The 21,737-nt window shown below is 39.2% G+C and overlaps 2 protein-coding genes across 3 annotated transcripts in view; both read left to right on the plus strand.

Annotated features, from left to right (window-relative positions):
- The window catches only part of LOC137634097 (DNA-directed DNA/RNA polymerase mu-like), a 51,783-nt gene extending 40,169 nt beyond the window's left edge, over positions 1-11,614 (plus strand). The window contains exons 8-12 of one of the 2 annotated variants that reach the window (XM_068366322.1): positions 5,939-6,071; positions 6,335-6,482; positions 7,445-7,583; positions 7,857-8,152; positions 11,472-11,614. In XM_068366322.1, coding sequence (XP_068222423.1) covers positions 5,939-6,071; positions 6,335-6,482; positions 7,445-7,583; positions 7,857-8,149 — 713 coding nt within the window. In that variant the 3' untranslated portion in view covers positions 8,150-8,152; positions 11,472-11,614. Of the gene's footprint in view, positions 1-5,938; positions 6,072-6,334; positions 6,483-7,444; positions 7,584-7,856; positions 8,498-11,471 lie in introns of those variants that run through there. The other variant, XM_068366321.1, reaches the window with a different exon arrangement.
- Positions 11,615-15,488: 3,874 nt separating this feature from the next.
- The window catches only part of Rab8 (RAS oncogene family member Rab8), a 76,093-nt gene continuing 69,844 nt past the window's right edge, over positions 15,489-21,737 (plus strand). Inside the window, exon 1 of the mRNA XM_068366323.1 lies at positions 15,489-15,654. Coding sequence (XP_068222424.1) covers positions 15,531-15,654 — 124 coding nt within the window. The 5' untranslated portion in view covers positions 15,489-15,530. The remainder of the gene's footprint in view (positions 15,655-21,737) is intronic.

Here is a 21,737-nt window from a genome sequence, read left to right on the forward strand (position 1 = left end):
GATAACTCTCCTATTAAGCGATCTCTTTTATCGTCTACTTTTGTGGCCCCAGAGGCCTATTCTAAAAGTCACGATCCCGTTTTGCTTTCTGGTTGTTCCAGACGTGACGTTGATTTTGAGAGTCCCGTTCATAACGATGACGTTCATGAACAGACGTTACCGACGTCATGATCTATTTCGAGTGCGGTTGATCCGAAGTTAAGTGTTTTTGCAAGATATGCAGTTTAAGCTTTCTTCTTTAATGAAAGCTTACGATCCTGTTCCTGTGCGAAAGGATCCCTTGCTTGCTGTACGTCACGGTTCTGGCAAACGTGATTCAGGTCTTCAACCTTCTAAACGAGATTTGTCACGTCACTGTGACGTTATCCCTAGTGTCAGCTTTGCTGTTAAACGAGATGCAGAGCATAAATCTCGACGTAACATTAATCGACAGTCAGTTCAGTCGAGTTGTAATTTTGATCAGCAGTCACTGCAGTCCCACCGAGACTTTGAACGTCAGCCACCTCAGTCACAACGTGACGTTGAGCTGCAGACGCCGCGGACACGACGTGACGTTGAGCGGCGGACACTGCAGACACGACGTGACGTCGAGCGTCAGTCTCCACAGTCACGATATGACATCGAACAGCAGTCACCGCTGTTTCTACGTGACATTGAACGTCAGTCACTTCAGTCTCGACGTGTAGTAGAACAACATTCTCTGCAGTCTCAACGTGACATCGACCCTCCAACTTTAACTTCTTCTCATATACAAGTTGATGTAGCCTGTCAGGCTTTACCTTCACGTCATTCTGAATATTCTCCTTCTCCCAAGACTTTAGATTTATCAGATAATGTGCCTTCTGAAGAAGAAGTTGATGATCCCCTTCCTCTAATGTACCTTCGGGGATTCATTCAGAAGAGGAGGATAATAGGTTTGTCCAACAATCCCTTGACTTTAAAAAGATTATGAACATCTTTAGGGAAATATTTCCTACTCATTTTGTAACGGCTGCTCCACATTCGCCGCTGTCTGAATTTACTCTAGGCATGACTTCTTTGATTCCTTCGTATACGAAGTTAGTTCTCTCTCGTTCCTCCAAGAGAGCCATGTGCTTACTGGGAGACTGGTTGGAAACCAGAAGTTTAGGAAAGTCTTCCTTTGCTTTTCCTCCTTCTAAATTAGCTTCTCGCTCGAGCGTCTGGTATGACACAGGAGAAGTTCTCGGCTTGGGAGTACCTGCCTCTGCCCAGGGAGACTTCTCAAGTCTAGTGGACTCTCCTCGTCGTCTAGCTATGAGACGCTCGAAGATTTTCTGGTCATCTTCAGAACTGGATCATCTTCTGAAAGGAGTTTTTCGTGCGTCCAAAGTGTTTAATTTTTTGGATGGGTCCCTGGGAGCCTTAAGTAAGAAGGTCTCTCCATTGGACAATGATATTGCTGGACAAATTATGTCATGCATGGACAAGGGCATAAGGGATGGCTCCAATGAAGTGGCAGCTACGTTCACTGCAGGAGTACTTAAGAAAAGAGAAACTTTGTGTTCTTTCCTTTCTTTATAGGTCACCCCTTGTCAGAAGTCAGAGCTACTTTTTGCGCCTCTGTCGAGTACTCTGTTACCACAACATCTTATTAAAGATATTGCGTTGTCTCTTGCACTGAAGGACACGCACGATTTAGTGGCCAAGACAGCACGCAAGGTTTTACCCTCTTTTTATGCCAAAAAACCCAAGTTTGATACGCCAGCAACAAGATTTATTCCTCCCTTTCGTGGCAGAGCCCCCAGCAGGGGAACCTCTCGTCCGGATAACAAACGAGGTAAGAGAAGGGGATCCAAATCTTCCCGTGGCAGAGTCTGACTGCCCACGGCTTCAGACAGCAGTAGGTGCCAGACTGACGAACTTCTGGCAGGCCTGGTAGAGAAGGGGAGCAGACCGAGAGTCAGTTGTGTTACTAAAGGAGGGTTACAAAATCCCTTTTGTACGGAAACCTCCTCTAGTAAATTTTCTGATAGACCTCTCTCCCAGGTATCGAGAGGAAACAAAGGGACAGGCTTTGCGACATCAAGTGTCTCTTTTGTTAGAAAAGGGGGTGGTGGTGAAAGTCTCGGAGCTTCAATCCCCAGGCTTTTACAACCGTCTCTTCCTGGTTCCGAAGAACACAGGAGGTTGGAGGCCAGTGCTAGATGTAAGTGCACTCAATGTGTTTATTGTAAAGACAAAGTTCACAATGGAGACTACCAAATCTGTTTTAGCAGTAGTAAAGGAAGGCGACTGGATGGTCTCTCTCGACCTTCAGGATACATACTTCTACATCCCGATTCACCCAAACTTTCAACAATATCTGAGGTTTGTGTACGGGAAAGTAGTGTATCCGTTCCGAGCACTGTGCTTCGGCCTCAGCCCTGCTCCTCTTGTTTTTACAAGGCTCATGTGAAATGTAGCAAGCTTTCTACATTTGTCAGGGATCAGAGCCTCCCTTTATTTGGACAACTGGTTAGTCAGGGCGTCGTCATTAAATCGCTGTCTGGAGAACCTCAAATGGACATTAGACCTAACCAAAGAGTTAGGTCTCCTAGTGAACGTAGAAAAGTCACAACTTACTCCATCCCAGACAATTCTTTATTTGGGGATGGAGATACAGAGTCGAGTTTTTCGGGCTTTTCCGTCTCCCATAAGAACGGAGCAAGCTCTGCTAAAAGTCCGTCACTTGCAAGAGAAAAGCAGTTGCTCTGTAAGAGTTTGGATGAGCCTCGTGGGAACTCTTTCATTGCTGGAACAGTTTATCTCTCTGGGGAGACTCAACCTTAAAAACCATTGGAACAAGGAGAAGGGCTTAGAGACGATTTCTATTCCAATCTCCAACTCAGTCAAGACATGTTTGACTTGGTGGGACAGCAACATCAGACTTCGAGAAGGTCTTTCTCTTGTGGTCAAGAACCCAAACCATGTGTTGTATTCAGACGCATCTGATTTGGGTTGGGGAGCGACACTGGACAATCTGGAATGCTCGGGTCTTTGGTCCACAGATCAGAAGAAACTCCATATAAACTGCAAAGAATTTCTGGCAGTCCATCTAGCTTTAAAGAGTTTCGAGAGTCTGGTTTAGAACAAAGTGGTAGAGGTGAATGCAGACAATACCACGGCCTTGGCGTATATCTCAAAACAAGGAGGGACTCACTCCCACTCCCTTTTCGTCACCGCAAGGGACCTCCTCATTTGGTCAAAGGCAAGAAACATCTCTCTTTTGACGAGATTCGTGCAAGGAGAAATGAATGTCTTAGCAAACTGCCTCAGCAGAAGAGGACAAGTCATCTCCACGGAGTGGACGTTACACAAGAATGTGTGCGAGAAGCTATGGATGACATGGGGTCAACCCACCATAAATCTGTTAGCGACTTCACTGACAAAGAGGCTCCCAACTTACTGCTCTCCAGTTCCAGATCCAGAGGCAGCCCACATAGACGCTTTCCTGCTGGATTGGTCTCACCTAGACATCTATGCCTTCCCACCATTCAAGATCCTAAACAAGGTGCTTCAGAAGTTCGCCTCTCACGAAGGGATCAGATTGACGTTGGTTGCTCCCCTCTGGCTGTCGAGAGAATGGTTCACAGAGGTACTTCTATGGCTGGTGGACATCCCAAGAAGTTTACCGTTACGGATGGATTTCCTGCGTCAACCTCATGTAAAAAGATTTCATCAAAGTCTCCCCGCGCCTCGTCTAACTGCCTTCAGACTATCGAAAGACTCTCTAGAGCTCGAGGGTTTTTGAAGAAGGCAGCTAGAGGGATCGCAAGGGCTAGAAGATCCTCTACCGTCAGGATCTACCAATCTAAATGGGAGGTATTTAGGGACTGGTGCAAGTCCTCCTCTATTTCCTCTTCCAATACCACTGTAGCACAGATAGCAGACTTTCTACTTTATCTTAGAAATGATCGCATCCTTTCTACCTCAACCATTAAAGGCTACAGAAGCATATTAGCTTCAGTTTTTAGGCATATAAATTTGGATCTGTCTAATAATAAAGATCTTCAAGACCTTCTCAAGTCTTTCGAGACTTCCAAGGAGCGTCAGATTACTACTCCTGCTTGGAATTTTGACGTGGTCTTTAAGTTCCTTATGTCTGATAGGTTTGAGCCGTTGAATTCAACCTCACTCAAAGATCTTACACTCAAAACTCTCTTTTTAGTGAGCTTGGCTGCCGCAAAGAGAGTTAGTGAAGTATATGCTTTCAGCAAAAATATTGGCTTCTGCTCTAATAAAGCAGTGTGCTCGCTTCAGCTTGGTTTTTTAGCCAAAAATGAACGACCATCTCGTCCATGGCCTAAATCGTTTGAACTTCCCAGTCTATCTGAAATTGTTGAGAACGAAATTGAAAGAGTCCTGTGCCCTGTAAGAGCTCTTAAATTTTATTTAAATAGAACCAAATCACTGCGAGGTAATTCAGAGGCTTTATGGTGTTCAGTTAAAAAGCCCTCCTTACCGATGTCGAAAAATGCGTTGTCTTATTTTATTAGACTTTTAATTAAAGAGGCTCACTCTCATTTAAGTGAGAATGATCTGAAATTGCTTAAAGTTAAAACTCATGAAGTTAGAGCGGTAGCAACTTCAGTAGCGTCCAAACAAAATAGATCCCTTAGAAGCATTATGGACGCAACCTTTTGGAGGAGTAAATCTGTGTTCACTTCACATTATTTAAAAAATGTCCAGACTCTTTATGAGGACTGCAACACGGTAGGACCATTCGTAGCAGCGAGTGCAGTAGTGGGTGAAGGTTCTACCACTACATTCCCTTAATCCCAATATCCTTTTTCTTCTCTTGAAACTTTTAATTTTTTGGGTTGTATGTGGAGACTAAGAAGTCTTTCGCAATCTTTTGATTTGGCGGGTGGTCAAACTTGTTTCTTGAGAGTGCCCAGGTCAAGGGTATTGATGAGGTCCTGTTATAGGGGTGTTCACCCTAAATATAACAGCTCCTAGAAGCCTTTCAGCACCCTGAGTGGAACGCTGGGCTTCGTAAGGATAGTGGACTTATGAGGCAGAGTATCATCAGATTCAGCTTCCTTATCAGGTACCTATACTTAAGTTTGTTTTTTGGATAATGGTAAAAAACTCTTGAGCTTATATTCCTTTAATGTTTAATACTGGTCTCTACCCTCCACCATGGGTGTGAATCAGCTACATATATATCCACCGGCTGAGTTAAATATTTAAAGATATTTTCAATTTAAAATAAATTTTTTGATATACTTACCCGGTGGATATATATAATTAAAGGCCCCCCTTCCTCCCCGATAGAGACCCTACGGACTGAGAAGAACTGAATTCCTGGGGAAATATATGCGGTATCCTGCCGGCAGTTGGCGCTGGTGTTCACACCCAGCAACCACCACGGTGATCGCTCGCGAGTTTTTTTAATCTGTCGACCGTCGGAGACGTTAGCTAACATATATCCACTGGTCTAAGTATATTCAAAAATTTATTTTAAATTGAAAATATCATTTTAATTGCAATTTTAAACTAACACAATATATAGTATGACTATGTATCTGCAAAATGTCCACTTAACCAGCATCCTATTATGAAAAGTCACTGTGTTAAGAGCAATAAAAAAGAGGCAAAGTTTTTAAGGGGTAAATAAGAGCCTTTGGGTTGTAATATGGGGATTTTCCAAACCCCTGATGAAAGCAACAACAGTATATGATAATTTGCTTGCTTTGAAGTTGAAGTAAAATCAAGTTTTATATATTCTGGACAAATATTAGTTTGAATTTTTTTATAATTACATTGAATACCTTTGCTCAGTGAAGGTTGATTTCTTTGAGAAATACGACCTAGTATGTTTTAATGTCTGTATCGGTTAAGGTTAACTTCAAATTCAGCCTAAGGAAATTAAGTTCTACTTTATCCAGTATTTTGCAGAGGGATTTAATATGTAATTTTCCTGCTTGCATTTCAGGAGTGGCATATCACTCTGATTTGAATACACCAGTATCTCTTGACATAGCTAAGAAAATTAAGGAAATAGTGAACATTGAATTGAGTAAAATTAAAGAAGGATATGTTTTGGAACTTGCTGGAGGTTTCAGAAGGTATGCTGTATTTTGTCTTATCATTTTAGATATGATGTTGAGGTATTTGATAGAATTTATATTCTTCATAAGAAACTTTCAAGTGTATAAATTTATTCTTGCTTATAACTTGCAATTTATCAAAATTCATTTTGTTGTAAATAATATTGATATCATATTTCTCCTAAGTTGCAAATCATTAAAGTCAGAATTTTCAAAGATATCTTATGATTATTACACGAAGCCTTTGTAAAACAACTTGATAATTTCTCTCGCTCTCTCAGAGGGAAGACAATTGGTCATGATGTTGACCTCCTCATCAGCTATAACAAAATTGGAGATGAAGTTGGTGTTCTTCCCAGATTGATGAAGCAGTTGAATCTTGCAGGGTACATCCTTCACTCCAGGTTTGAGAAGTCTTCTTATAATGAGGTATGTACTGTACTTTAGTTTCATAATTTTACCAACTTTTATTCCCTGCTCTGTACTATAAGCCCCATATGAGACATACCACAGAATAGTATTGTAAGCAAAGAAATTATGAAAACTAAAAGTATTATTTGATTTGGATCTCAAAGATTTGAAACCTGGTTTCACATTTGACCTGACTTGTGATGTGAATTAATCAGTAACAAAACCTTGGCTTCATTGTAGATAATTCCCTCTGACATTGTTGAGCCAACTTGAGATCTATCAGCAAGCAATACAGCCAAGTCCTGGTCAGAAATACTATCATTCATTTTATAGGCTTAGCATCATTGCCCTTTCTCCTCTTTTGATTTCAATAAATTCAACAATTTTCTTACCAGAGAGAAGCACATACATTACACAGACTCTGAACAATGCTCTAGTTGCCCTAACATACTTGGCACAAAAAGTGAGGACCAAAAGTCTTTGATAAAGGTCAGTTAAATGGTATTTACACCTGATACAAAAATGTGCTGTATTAACTTGACGAGACCTACCTGATAGTTCCTGTATTAAAAGAAATCCAAAGCAAACCAAAATGCTGGAATTTGGGCAGAAAAAAAACGTTTTGAAAGGCACAGTAAACAGTCGTGTTACTGCTAGACTCAACAAGATTCTGAAGGCTTCAGTGTCATTGGTAAAATAGGCCAGCATTTGCACGTACAGCTGACTTTGTTCACCTCTTGGAATTCTAGTATGGGGGAGATTAGCTGTGCCTATTTTTAATTTTTGATTAATGTATTATTTAGATATTAGGAAGTAAGACTTACACTGTAAGTTCTGTTAAAGTATGTGATTATTAAGGTTAGTGTTGTAATTATATATTCACAGTACTATATGTATTATGATCATTGTTCTTATTAAAAGACCTAGAAGCATTAAAATGTCAAGAATAACTTTGTTCATTATTTTTTCTCTATTTTCAGACAATGTACAGGAAAAGTAATCAACAGTTGAGTACTATGGACCACTTCGAAAAATGCTTTTGTATTTTCAAGTGTCCTCGTAAAGGCCTTTGGCTTTTGGACTTTAATAACAGTCTGAAAGAGGCAGATTTTAACCTTGGTAAGTGAGAGTTTTATGTTTTTATTATCTTCTTTTTTTAACCACTTTGATATAAAATTTTACAAAATAGTTTACTGTCAAATTTTCCGAAATTTGTAAAGCTAATTGTGTTAATAGTCTTAAGATACTGGTATTAATGTTTAATTCTATTTTTTTCAGTCGAATAAAGTATGATTTTTAGCTTGGTGATGGTATAATGTTTGCAAGTACAGGACTTGGTTTTGCATGAGTACTAGAATTATTCCCTTATTTTTCATTATTTTAAATTTCCAGATTTTAAGAGCATTTCAGCAGCAAGTAATGTGAATAGACTATGGCAAGCTGTAAGAGTAGACTTGGTTGTGATACCAAAAGAGCAGTGGGCCTATGGTTTACTTGGATGGACCGGCAGTAAACTTTTTATGCGCATGTTACGTCATTACTCCAATACGATTCTCAAAAAGACTTTGAATAGCCATGGATTGTGGGACAGCAAAGAGATGAAACTATTGCCTGCAGAAACAGAGGAGGAGGTTTTCAAGCATCTTGAGTTATCATACAAAGATCCTGTCCTTAGAAACTTTTGAATGGTAAGACATATGTGTAAGTATAAATTTTTCAACTTTACAAGATTTGGGAATTTGAACTTATTGGTTTGGATAAATAATGTAAATGATAATTACACAAAATTATTGTTGGTTCAATTTTATATTGCTTATGTTATGTAGCAATATAACCTGTTGCTTACTTTTTTAAGTTCATGTTGTAATTATCGAATTGTTTGTAACAAAGCTCATCAGTTGATCATCATCACTCCAGGCCTCCTTGATCTATAATGGGCTCTCTTCATCATCATCATCTCCTCCTATGCCTATTGATGCAAAGGGCCTAGGTTAGATTTTGCCAGTTGTCTCTATCTTGAGCTTTTAATTCAATACTTCTCCATTCATCATCTCCTACTTCGCACCTCATGGGCCTCAGCCATGTAAGCCTGGGTCTTCCAACTCTTCTAGTGCCTTGTGGAGCCCAGTTGAACGTTTGGTGAACTAATCTCTCCTGGGGAGTGCGAAGAGCATGCCTAAACCATCTCCATCTACCTCTCATCATGATCTCATCCACATATGGCACTCTGGTAATCTCTCATAGTTTCATTTCTAATCCTGGGCTCTCTTGTTGTAGATTAAATCCATAAATTACCATGCAACCACGTGGTATCTCCTTGGCTCAACACGTGACTCCATTTCATATTGAAATAGATGGTGCTCACCTTCATCCAAAAATACAATCACCACAGTAACTCTGAATTGGTGAATGGGGATTTTGAGATCTTAGCACTCCTGGTGCCCCAAACACCCACTCCATGCATAGCAATATTCAACTCTACTGTGTAGGATCAGATCCTCTGGGGGAAGACTGACAAAGACTTGCACTCTCTAGAATGAAAACTTTGCAGAAGCATTCAGTTGGGTTTGTGCCATGGTTAACTTAAAATGCCTGTCTCATCTGCTCAGAGGCCTCTATTGCTGAGCTTTGTGAATAAAGCAGAATCTTTCTCCAAGGGTTATTACCTCAACAATGGCAAAGTTGATTCGTGCCATCATTATGTAAACACTTCTAGAGTTATAGAGACCTGATACTAGTCAAGTTCATGATCATCTCATTGGCATCCCTCAATTTCTCCTTTTCTAACCAGAGACTTCAGAGATTCTATAAGATTCAAAGGGGGTATTATTACCCATAGAAGCACCAGGCCTAAGGATATGGAATTAACATGGAAGCTCTTGTTATACACTCAACTTTTTTTCCTTTTCCTCTATGTCTTTTGTTATTGTGTGACATGTATACAGTACAAGTAGATGTAAGGTTTTTACCCCATTTGGTCATAACATGGGGACAGTTTTTTTATATCTTATTTACTATGCAGTCAATTAGTTGAGTTCACTGAGTCAACTATTTAGACCCTATAGTTATTGTAGTTAGGTGAGAAGAAACACAATTACTGGTAAATGTTAGAAAGCAACACTCCATAGTGCACAGGACAAGGACAGTGTCTTCAGAAGTTTGTTTCTTAAACTTTCAAATTAGATTAATTTTTAGAGCTTTTTTATTTGCCTCTTTCAGGGGTATTTAAAATGATAACTGTTTCGCTTTTGCAAGCATATTTTTATTAGAGCCAGTTTGTTCATTTTAGAGCAAGTTTGGATTCCACAAGGTTTGCATATACAATTTATTTTACAATAAACTATTCATGTGCCCAAAGGCTAATAAGGTAACTTAATTTATTTTTATTGTTTTTAAGATACCTATATCAGATGGAGTTTTAAGTGAACTCTGATAAGTTTTATGTGGTGTCAGTAAATATTTTAAATCTCAAAACTTAGACAATTTTTTTTTGTTTGCTTTGTTTATTATTGAATTAAGTCATTCTGTTTTATGACACTGAACTTTTCTTGATTTTAGTAAGTATTATTTCATTGTTTCTACTCTGTGATAAGGATGACTAGTATATAAAGACTATGCAATACAGTAATATGTTTTAATAAGATTACATGTGTAACTGCACTATTAATCCATGCTTTCAATCCATAGATATTTTGATTCAATCCTTTTGTCTCATAGAGTTGATAATTACTGAATAGAAATCCAATTTCTTCTCATTTATCTACAAATATATAAATACTGTACAATATTGTGTAATTAAATATTTGCATACAGACATTGTTTTATCTTTTCCCTGGCTAGCTTGATAAGAGATAGGATTTGTAGCGAATTGATTTTGTTAAAACACTTTATATAAGTAATATTCTTTACCTTATCCTACAGATTATCATTTATACATACTGTACATACATACATATACCATGGCACTTCCCCCAATTTTGGGGGGTAGCCGACATCAACAAAGAAACAAAAAACAAAAAGGGGACCTCTACTCTCTAGTTCCTCTCAGCATTTAAGTGCAGTTTATTAATCTTGCTGCTGAAGTAGACTGATTAATAGCATATAATCTTGACTGTCTGATAGTCTTTGCACTTGGCAGGCTCACAGAAATTCTCTACATTGGAGAGTTTCGAATTTGTCTCAGTTGTTAGAGAGCTTAAGTATAAAGTATCTCCTCTGATTAGGTATGTTAAGTTACATGGTAAGCTTTGTGTTGAAATCGTAACTATTTTAAGGAAGGGGGATTTGAAGAATTTGGTAATGCAGGAGCAATTTCTCTGATTGTGATGTCTGATGTATCTTCAGTTTTACAATGTAAAAAACAAAATTTTCAGATTTTTATGCCAACATGATGGCAAAATTTATTTTTAGCAAATTTGTCAGTTGGCAAAGTAATTAATACCATTGAAAGTAAACTTAATTTTCAATTATATAAAATGTCGTTTGTAGGTTTGAGGAATGATAGAAAATTCCTGTTACTTTGGAAGCACATTACTATATGAAGAAGAAAGGTTTTCTTCTTTTGAACTTAATATTAGTCCCACTGTATAACAGGGTCGGTTGCTCGAGTCAACTTTCTCCATCTATTTCTATTCCTTTTGTCTAATTCCCCAAATCCCACCCCATCCATACCCCTCTTCACCACATTAATCTTCTGATATGCTGATGGCCCACACTCTTCTTCCTCATTACTGGCATGCTCTCTTAATTAATTGCACCTCCTCTTCTTATTACAAGACCATAGTATTTCAGATGAGCTTCTCCAGCCTTATCTTTTACATTACATATACCACACATTATATCTTGACTCGCCAATCTTTCCAGTAGTGATATTCCAGCACTCCATCTTGCCATCCTCAACTTGGTTCTTTCCAGTAGTTCCTCCCCTTTCCTTTTAAGTGGCCAATGTTTACGGACAGGGAAAATTGTAGAGATTTAAGTGTGTTCTGATAATGTTAAGATTCATAGTTTCAGTATGGTGGAAAGATATATGAATGAAGAATTAATGGGACGATATGGTAACCAGAAGCTGAGAAAAAGGGAGAAATTATAAGTTGTTGATGGTTTGGGCTTATGAAGAGAAACAATTATAAACAGTTGGTCGGCAAATCTGTAGATATGGAAGCGGGAGGACGAAGAACCATAAGGGCCTGGAAATTTAGGTAAAATAAGGTAAGTGAAGTCCTTTACTTAATGTAAGTTCAGGAAGACTGAGTGGAGGACAGAAGAGAATAAATAAATTTCATTTTACATCTGACAATTTAGTGAGAAGAGATATCTTAATGTTAATGTTTCAAATGGTAAATCATTTGCAACATATTTTCAGAGTCAATTTCATGAGTTTCAGCAAATTGCAAAAGTTTCTGCATGGGCATGAAAATGGCTGTATCATAAAAGACAGAAAAATAATCAATGTAAGTTCAGCCACCCGTTGAGATACTACCGCTAGAGTTATGGGGTCCTATGACTGGCAAGACAGCACTACATTGGATCCTTCTCCCTGGTTACGGTTCTTTCCCCTTGCCTACACACATCGAATAGCCTGGCCTATTTTTTACAGATTCTCCTCTGTCCTCATACACCTGACAACACTGATTACCATACAATTCTTCTTCACTCAAGGGGTTAACTAATGCACTGTAATTGTTCAGTGGCTACTTTTCTCTTGGTAAGGGTAGAAGAGAGATTAGCTATGGTAAGCTACTCCTCTAGGAGAAGGATACTCCAAAATCAAACCATTGTTCTCTAGTCTTAGGTAGTGTCAGCCTCTGTACCATGGTCTTCCCCTGTCTTGGGTTAGAGTTCTTTTGCTTGATGGTACACTTGGGCACACTATTCTATCTAATTTCTCTTCCTCTTGTTTTGTTATATAGTAAATATTTATTTTAATGATGTTACTGTTCTTAAAATATTTTATTTTCATTGTTTACTTTCCTCACTGGGCTATTTTCCCTGTTGGGGTTTTAGCTGTAGGGATTTAGCTTAGCAATTAATAATAATAATAATATTAGACAATAACTTGATATTGACCACCTTGAAAACTATTGCATTATTTAATCTAATGTTCAGCTGATAAAAAAGTATAAAGTTTTCATTAATTTAGTATGAATTGCAAAAATGTACAATAGATATATTTAAGGGAACTTCATTACCTCTGCAAATGAAGTTGGAAGGAGATCATGTTTCATCCCGTTTGTGCGTGTGTGTTTGTTTGTGAACAGTTTCCTGGTCACAGTTTTAATCGTAAAGTAATGAAACTTGCGGGGTTCAACTGTTATGTAAAAAGCTGGAAATGATTAAATTTTGGAAGGTTAATGTCACGGTCAAGCAAACGTAATCAGCCATAAGTTTGGACATCGTTGTCACAGAGACTTCAAACTTGGTTCATATTTGAGTGTATGAAAATCCATCCCAATTAATACATGTTCAAATCGAGAGTCAAGGTCTTGCAAAAGGTCAAGAAATAAGCTGCCGCGGTGGATGTCTGCGCTCTACTGAGTGACCCTCTAGTTAGACACTACTATATTCCTTTTCTGCATGGTGTAACCATCTCAACCATCCTTCTAACCATTTTACCCCCTCATTGTAACTATATTATTCTTACTTGTTTTGGTTTAAATCCAACCCTCCACTGAAGTCGAGTGAACTACTTCTCGGGTGGGTCCATATTAATCATCTAACGAAACATTTTCATTATAACTTATACAATTCTTTGATTGTAGCATCTTCCAAATCATATGATCTTGTGAAAAGTAATGTCTTTAGTTTCTTCTTAAATTCAATTGCTCCCTTTAAGGTCCTTCATTTCAGTTGGCAGTTTATTATAATGTCTAGGCGCACAGTAGCTAAAAGCCCTTTCACCAAATTTACTATTTGTTCTTGGTTCAGATAGCCTATGTTTGTCACTCGTGTGTCTTGTGTTAACATTTGTTTCTAGTTCTTGTTTATTTAGGCATTCTTTTAGATATTTTGGTTCAGTATCTTAAACGTTATTAAGAGTAGCTTGTATTCAATTCTCGCTTTTACCGGTAGCCAGTGTAATTTAATTAGTGCAGGGGTAACTCTTTCCCTATTGTGTAGTCCTTTTATTAATCTAGCGGCTCTGTTTTGTACTCTCTGAATTTTCTTCAGCTGATAATTTGGTAAGCCATAGAACAGTGAGTTGCAGTCATCAATTCTTGAAAATATGTGGTGATTAATGAGTATGGCCATAGATTTTTCATCTAAGTATTTACTAATAAATGCCATGTTTCTAATATGATAGTTACAATTTCTTACCATATTTATATGTTCATTCATTGTCAGTCTATCATCCATGATTACTCCAAGATTCCTGACAGATTTCTTTAGGTCAATGATCGATTGACCTATTTCAATTCTTTGGAAGCATTCGATTCTCTTTATATCTTTTTCATTTCCAAAAATAATACATTCACTTTTATCTTCATTGAGCTTGAGCTTTTTTGTTAACATCCAAGCCTTAATGTCATTCATTATTTCATGTATCTTTCTTTTAGCTTCATCTACTGATTCTATTGGGAAGTAGAATTGTGTATCATCAGCGTATATTTTAAACTTAACCATATTAATTGCGACACCACATATACTATGCAACCAGTTAATTATTATAGCTTCAGCCTTTTCATTTCTAATAAAATCTACATTTCACTCTCACAAGGGAAAGTACGTTCAACAGTCTTTCATTACATTATCACCATAGCTTGTAGAGACCATTCAAGTCGCAAATCTTTTATATGCATCAAACTACCTTCTCTTGCTTCACCTATTCTGTGATAATTTCCTCACCTAACTTTCATCCTTTATATTTACTCCTAAATGCTTACTCGGATGAATCACTTCCATTCTTCCCCTATTTACTTCAACTTTAGTTACTCTACCTATCTGATTTATATTTACCATAAACTTCATATTATCAACTTAATACTCTTGTACACTTTCAAATTGCTATACAAGTTTTTGCAGTTTCTATAAATTCTCTTCAATATTCAGCTGTGTAATATGTGCAAATATCAACCATTCCACATTATGTAAGTCTACCGGTATTTATATAATCTCTTCCTAATTAACTATATTTTTATTTTAAAAGTAGACAACCTCATACGGTGCACTTTAAGTACAGAATTAGCATTTGGATTGGAGGAAAAATTTTGCTAAAGGAATTTGATGTGCTATCCTCCTCTCTGGACATCTTGTGAGAAATACCCTGACTGAATGCACAAAACTCTGTTTAGTGTTTAATTTAAAGAGTACATCGCTATTATATTTGATTACTGTTATTTTTTACTGGTAAAATATCTGCTAGTGACCCCAACCTACTACAGGTTCAGGTTGAGGCTTTGCCTTTGCAAAGTGTCATTGCACTATGGAGCAGACGATGCACACCCCGCTATTCTTTACTCTGGTATTTGATCCGACTTCATTTTTAATTTATGTTTTCCTGCAAAATCTATTAAGTTAATTGGCTATTTATGAGATGTTTATCATAATAATTTGTATAATATTTATCGTCAGTAACTTCTTTATTATCACCGATTTATAAGTGTCTAGGTTCAAGTTGCCTTTTAATCCGCACCTCCTTAGTATTCTTTATTCTATTTATTTTATTTTATTGTCCATTTTTCCGCATTTTTAAATATATTCTTTACCTTTTATATTCCTTCCACCTTAAATGAAACATTTCTCATTATTTTCTTCTTGTCCTCTTCATATGGTTGCTGTCATCGCTGGACCTACGATTCAGTCGTCTATAGTTCTCTATTCTATTGCTTTTCTTTTATTTTCTCACTTTTCCCATATTTGGTATATATATTCTTTTCTCTTCTCCATTCCTTCCACCTTTATTAAATATTTCCTGTCATTTTCTAAAGATATTAATTATTAAAGGGCAATTTCATAATTAAAAAGGACTTATTAGTATAAAGAATCAAGTCTTATTTAGATAGTTCCTGTCATGGCTGGACCAACGATTCAATCGTCTATAGTTATCATATCAACAAATAGCCAGCCATGGCGAAAACCTACGATTATCTATTTAAACTGTTATTAATTGGTGATTCCGGTGTTGGAAAAACATGTGTTCTCTTCAGATTTTCAGAAGACGCCTTCAACTCTACTTTTATATCAACTATAGGTAAATATGGTTCCCAGAACGGCTTGAAAATGTCCAAGGTCTGGAGGGGTGTGTTACAAATTTCTGTCAGGGAGTTGGCAGGCAGTCGGTTTTTCTTCGCAAATTTCAATGTCTTATCACGTGATTATCGACATATCTTGTATTTTAGGGTTAGTTTTCATTTTATTCAATGATAAATAATCTGTAGAGTGTACGTGTATGAATATTAGAGTTGCTATTCATCGTTAACCAAGGTTAGGTCGTATCAGTTTAGCCTAACAGTCTCTGTGAGTAGGCACCGGTAGGTGATTGGTGTAGGCTACCTCAAAAATTTATGTGTATTTACTGCAATCTAATTTCAATTTAAAGGTGTATGTATGATAGCGGCCACCTGTATGTATGATTACGGCTAACTTAGAATACAGCAGTGTAAGGGGGGTGGGTGTTTTCAGGGGGCCGTTAGCCCCCCTCCTGTTAGGTAAATAGGTAAGGACAGGACAGTGCTTGTAGTTTAGTTTAGGGGAGAAAGTTTAGGTTAGTTAATGTCCATTTTTAATTCCCAAGGGACGAAATGGCCGCTGATATACAAAGGCTCTTCAATTTACACTTTAGTTTACCCATATACACCCACAAACAATCTCTTAAGGAAATCCTGAGATTTTCCTTATTTATGATGTTTAGGAAATTCCTTTCAGACACCTAAACAATTTTAAGTATAGAATGACACAGTGCATTTATCTTGGCATATTGTTTGTTATTTATGAAATAATTTTAATTTTAGATTTATCATTTTATGCAACAGCGAATGACCAGTGCATAAGAACTTTGAATGATATGATCTGGAAGTAGATGTTGAATTACTGGTATATTGACTTATTTATGTTTTGACTCATAAATTATAATCATTGGAAGTAGTCTGGGTTAAGGTAATAATGCTATAAAAATATGAATTATATATTATCTCTATGGTTTTATTATATTATAGTACAATATCAGAAGGTTTATGTTGTTGGTTAGACCAGGCTTAAACTTTCTTATTACTTGTCAAATCCGTTTTGTTTATGGGAAAAACGTTATTTATCTTGGTCTGAAATTCAATAATATGAACCTACTTTAACGATTAGTTCACTGAACTTCCAACTGGGTTCCATATGGCACTAGAAGAGTTGAAAGACCCAGGCCTACATGGCTGAGGACTTTGAAATGTGAAGTAGATGATGAATGGAGAAGTATTAATTTAAAAACAAGATAACGATGACTGGTGAAATCTAACCAAGGCCCTTTGTGTCACAAGGCATAGGAGGAAATAATGATGATGATTCTAACGTTTTTCGAAATATTGTGATTTAGTGTTACCTTGTCAGGAATAAAGCCAGTTGAGAAGCAAACTCAGGGTTGAGACTTAGTCTTAGGATAAGCTAAGAATATGGCGGACTAAAGGGAGGGGCGCAGGCGCCGGTAGGTAATAGTTAAGGATAAGGTTCCTAGGTTAGGTTAGGTGGTGTTCTAGTATTTGTTGTTTTTCAGTCATAACTTTTGAAATTTTAAACCTTACGAAATTTAAAAAATATCAATTTCCCCCAGTTATTTACATCTTAAGAGTTCATAGAACATATAAAATAGCCAACACTTCTTATTTTCTTCCTTAGGAATATTTTACTATAAGAAATATTTACTCGCATTTTCATTAATGGCCTGGTCCATCCCAATCAATTACAAAGGCTCCAGTATTAGTTAGGGCATTGGAACTCATATGATCAAATTGATTTCATCATTCTATAATTATCTATCTCACCCAAAAATAGATTTTTCGCTTCGCTCAAAATCTGTTTATTGTAACCTGAGAACCTACTGTGCAATTATTTTTTTATGTCTTTTGCTTACCTCGTGCAATTTTTGGTTGTTAATGTGTGATATAAACTATGCTATAACATTGGAGTCTGAATCCACGTTTGATGCAAATATTCCACATTTGTACTTGGAATTCAACAAATTAAGGTGACTCAATAGCAAAATTGGCCAGGTCAGTCGGCAGAGGTACCCATTAACCGATATCTTTTAATTTAATAGAAACTTGTTAATGATTGATCTTCCATTTGTTTATAGTACCTCTAGGTCAGAAACCTAGATATAATTTAAAACTTTGTGTATGAATAATGAATGCTGAGTACAGTATATACAAGGATACATACATACTGTACTGCATGTTGAAAACATTTTATTATGCAATGCACATTAACCATTGGCTTATGATCTAGTATATATTTGGCCTGAATATATACATTTTCTGTGCCAATCAGCATATAGCATTTTCATTGAGCCAATCAGAGTACAGTACTGTATTTATTATACTGATAGTGTCGCATTACCTGGCAGGAAAGCAGTATTTTTGTGACTTCTTATTCAGAGAATTCAATCATAGATTTTTACGGTTGGAGACAAGTACCAAGTTGCACTTCAGGATGAGGGCAAAGGACCGTTGTAGATACAAGGGAGGTTACTTTATGATGCCATATTATACAAAGAATTTTTATCAGGTTTTTGTGCTTTAATTCAAACCCAAGTAAGTTGAGGGCCAACCATTGTTTTTACCTTGTGATTGAGGAGTGTGATTTGTACCTGCTTAATCATTTTAGTCTCACCGTTTCATGAGACATAATGCAAACTTGGTGGAAAGTATATCTTAATCAAGTCCAATCCATAACTTTGTCAAGGTTCAAAGGTCAATTGTGAGCAACAGAAGCAAGGGACAGGAGTGTCCAAAAGGTCAACCGTATATATACAGTTCATATGATCAGCACCTGAGACCGCTCTCCACCTAAGCAGGCCCTAGGGCCATGTAAGGGATGGGGATGACTTGGCAGGTGAGGTTAATGACACTACAGGATGGGAAATAATGGATCTTGAATTAGGCTCAAATTTCTGACCAATGGAATGCTAGTCATGGATGTTTCCAATAGGTTACCTTGACCCAAAATTATTCTTATTGACCAAATGAAAACTTATGTGAATATTTTTAGGTGATATGTTCATAGAATGAGATAAGACACTCATTTATTACATATGACAACTAGAGGGGCACTCAGTAGAGCGTAGACCTCTGCTGCGGCAGCTTATTTCTCGACCTTTTGCTCGACCTTGACCTTTGACCTTAACATGTATTAATTGGAATGGATTTTCATACACTCAAATATGAACCAAGTTTGAACTCTGTGGCAACAATGTCCAAACTTATGGCTGATTACGTGAATTGGACATTTTGCTTGACTGTGACCTTGACCTTTGACCATGACATTCCTAAAATTTAATAATTTCCAGCTTTTTACAAAACAGTTTATCCCTTCAAGTTTCATTACTCTACAATTAAAATCGTGGCCAGGAACCTGTTCACAAACACATACACAGATAGGGTGTAAAACATAACCTTCTTCCAACTTTGTTGGCGGAGGTATATATTTGTATACACTGTCAAATTTGTAGTTGTTCCGACACAGATACAAACCTTTGCTATTTATTAGGGTATTACTTTCGGCAACGCTGAAAATCAGCCTAGACAATTTTAGTGAGGGATAATTACCCCATCCGCTAGTTAGCGGGAGGGGGTTGGGGTAGACTAGCTACCCCGCTCACTCACACCTGTCGGTTGAGTAACCACTTTTACTTTTGGCTCGGTAGAGTGTAGACGTGCCGTCTCTCTCTCTCCCGTTAAACAAACTGCCTTGACTTTATTACTTTTTCTTTTTCTTTTGTGTGTGTCGGTGTGTGTATGGTTATTGTACCGCTATGCGGACATGTCCAGGGATTGAGGGCCGCCGCTGTGGCACCTTCATGTCGTCCTTGGAGACAGACCCACATCCTTTATGCCCGGCTTGCCGTGGAACTCAGTGTTCGCGGGACAACACCTGTTCCGAGTGTAGGGAGTGGCCTGCCTCCCAGTGGGAGAGGTTTGCGCGTAAGAAGAAGAAGTCTAAACACGAATCTTCGCTTTCGGGGTCTTCCTCGAAATCGAAGAAATCACAGGCTTCTGCTTCCTCTACGCCCAAATCTCTGCCCGAAGCTAATCCTCGACCAGGCCCTTCCAGGGTACGGTCGAGCAGTAGCGGAGTTCTTGTGACTCCAGATCAACCCTGTGGGATAGACGAGGATGGCGGCTCCCCTAGTGAGTCGGCTTCTTCTCTTCCCCCAGGGAGCGCCTGTTCTTTTCCAGACCTTGGGTCTGGTTCCAACGCCGAGGAGTTAGCTAACCCACCTGGGGCGGTGGCAGGGCTCTCTCCAAGGCGAGCTTTCCCTTCGGGGGAACAAATATCTCGTTCGCGAGAGAAGGTTGCCTCTGTGCATCGGTGATCTCCTGTCGCTTTAGGTTCTCCTCCAGGGGCGTAAAGAGAACCTTGTTATAAGAGTAGTTCTCCTTCGGGCGAACTTTCCTCCCTTGTGGAGGATTTATCTGTTGATCTTAATCAGTCTCCCTCTTGGGCGGAGTCTGTTGTACGTTCCTCTCCGGAGGTTCGTAGAGTGGAGGGGGTGGGTAAACCCTCTCGACCCCGGGCGTTCTCCTCCTCGGGCTGTGAGGAGACGTCTTTTTAAACCTGCTGGTTCGCCTCACGTTGATCCTTCGGGGTCTCATGACGATCACCCTTTGGGCTGGCGTGATCGTGAGCCTTCGGGCTCTCGTCATGTTGATCCTGCGGGTTCTCATGACAGCAAGAGTCCTTCGGGTCTCCGTCGCGCTGAACCTTCGGTCTCTCGCGACTTGAAACCTTAGGGTTTCTGTTACGCTGAACCCTCGGGTTCTCATAACGACGGTAACGTTGAACCTCCGGGTTCTCGTACCGTCAGTCACGCTGATCCTTCGGGATCTCGTGACAGAAGAACCTCGATTCCTCGTTACGCTGACCCTTCGGGGTCTTGTAACCTGAGGTACGCTGAACCCTTGGGCTCTCGTAACTCTAGTCGCGCTAACACTTCGCTGTTTCGTGACAGAGAAACTCTGGTTTCTCGTTGCATTGTTTCTTCGGGTTCGCGCAACACAGTTCACGCTGAACTTTCGGGTTCTCGTGACCAGAGTCATTCTTTTTATGACAGAGAGATTTTAAACTCTTGTTGTGTTGATCGTTCGCGCTCACACAACACAAGCTATCGTGAACCCTCGAGTGAGCGTAGCAGTGAGTTCTCTCAACAACCTGAGAGCTCTTGCGTGCATGACCGACTTGGCGCGCACGACCGTCTTGGCGCGCGCATACAAAATGGCGATCATGGCGCACGGGTTCATCCTATGGCGAGCCATATGCACGAACATCCTATTGCTCGCCATGCGCGCGAACAACACACTGCGCGTCATGCGCGTGAGCAACCTTATGCGCGCCAGGTGCGCGAACAACCTCATGCTCTCCAGGAGCGCAAAAAAGGTGCGAGCAATCGGGAAAGGTGCGCGCATGAGCTCCCTTCCGCCTACCAACAGTTCGGCGCAAGAGCGCGCGACCATCTTGGTGATCACAATCAGTTTCTCGAGCCCCTTGGGCCTCAACAGAGACAACAGTCAACGGTCGCCTGTGCGATCGAGCCCAGACCCTATTCCTAAGGGTAGGCCCGTGCCTATCTTGCCTGTAGGAAGGCCGCCATTAGACAAGAGGGTTAGGAAACCTGCCCAGGTTCCTAAACCCAGGGAGCAGTCCTTTCCTAAGGACCTTCCCCCTAGTTCCTCAGGAGCCCGTAAACCCCCCCCCCCCTGGATTTGTGGTTAGGATCCTTAGGATTACTGATGCGGTCTAAAGACCTGTCTCGGGAGTCCTCCAGGAGGTCTTTGGAGACTTTCCTATTGTCTGGCACTTGGGCCATCGAGTTCCTCTCCCATCAGGTAGTGAACCTTTGGGCCAACACTATCCTGAAGAGGAGAGATGCCGTCATAGGCAAGCTATATAGACATCTCCCTCAGACTGAAGTAGCGAGTCTGGGAAATGCTCCTTTCGAGGGCAATTCTTTGTTCCATCCCGAGGATGTCGAGCGGGTGGCAGAGAGGTGGATGTAGTCCAGTCAGGACTCCCTCATCCAAAAGGTCTTAACAGCTAGACCTTACCCCTCTCAGCCACAGCGGAAAGCACAGCAAA

The sequence above is a fragment of the Palaemon carinicauda genome, chromosome 44, assembly GCF_036898095.1.
Source record: "Palaemon carinicauda isolate YSFRI2023 chromosome 44, ASM3689809v2, whole genome shotgun sequence".
Lineage (NCBI taxonomy): Eukaryota > Metazoa > Arthropoda > Malacostraca > Decapoda > Palaemonidae > Palaemon > Palaemon carinicauda.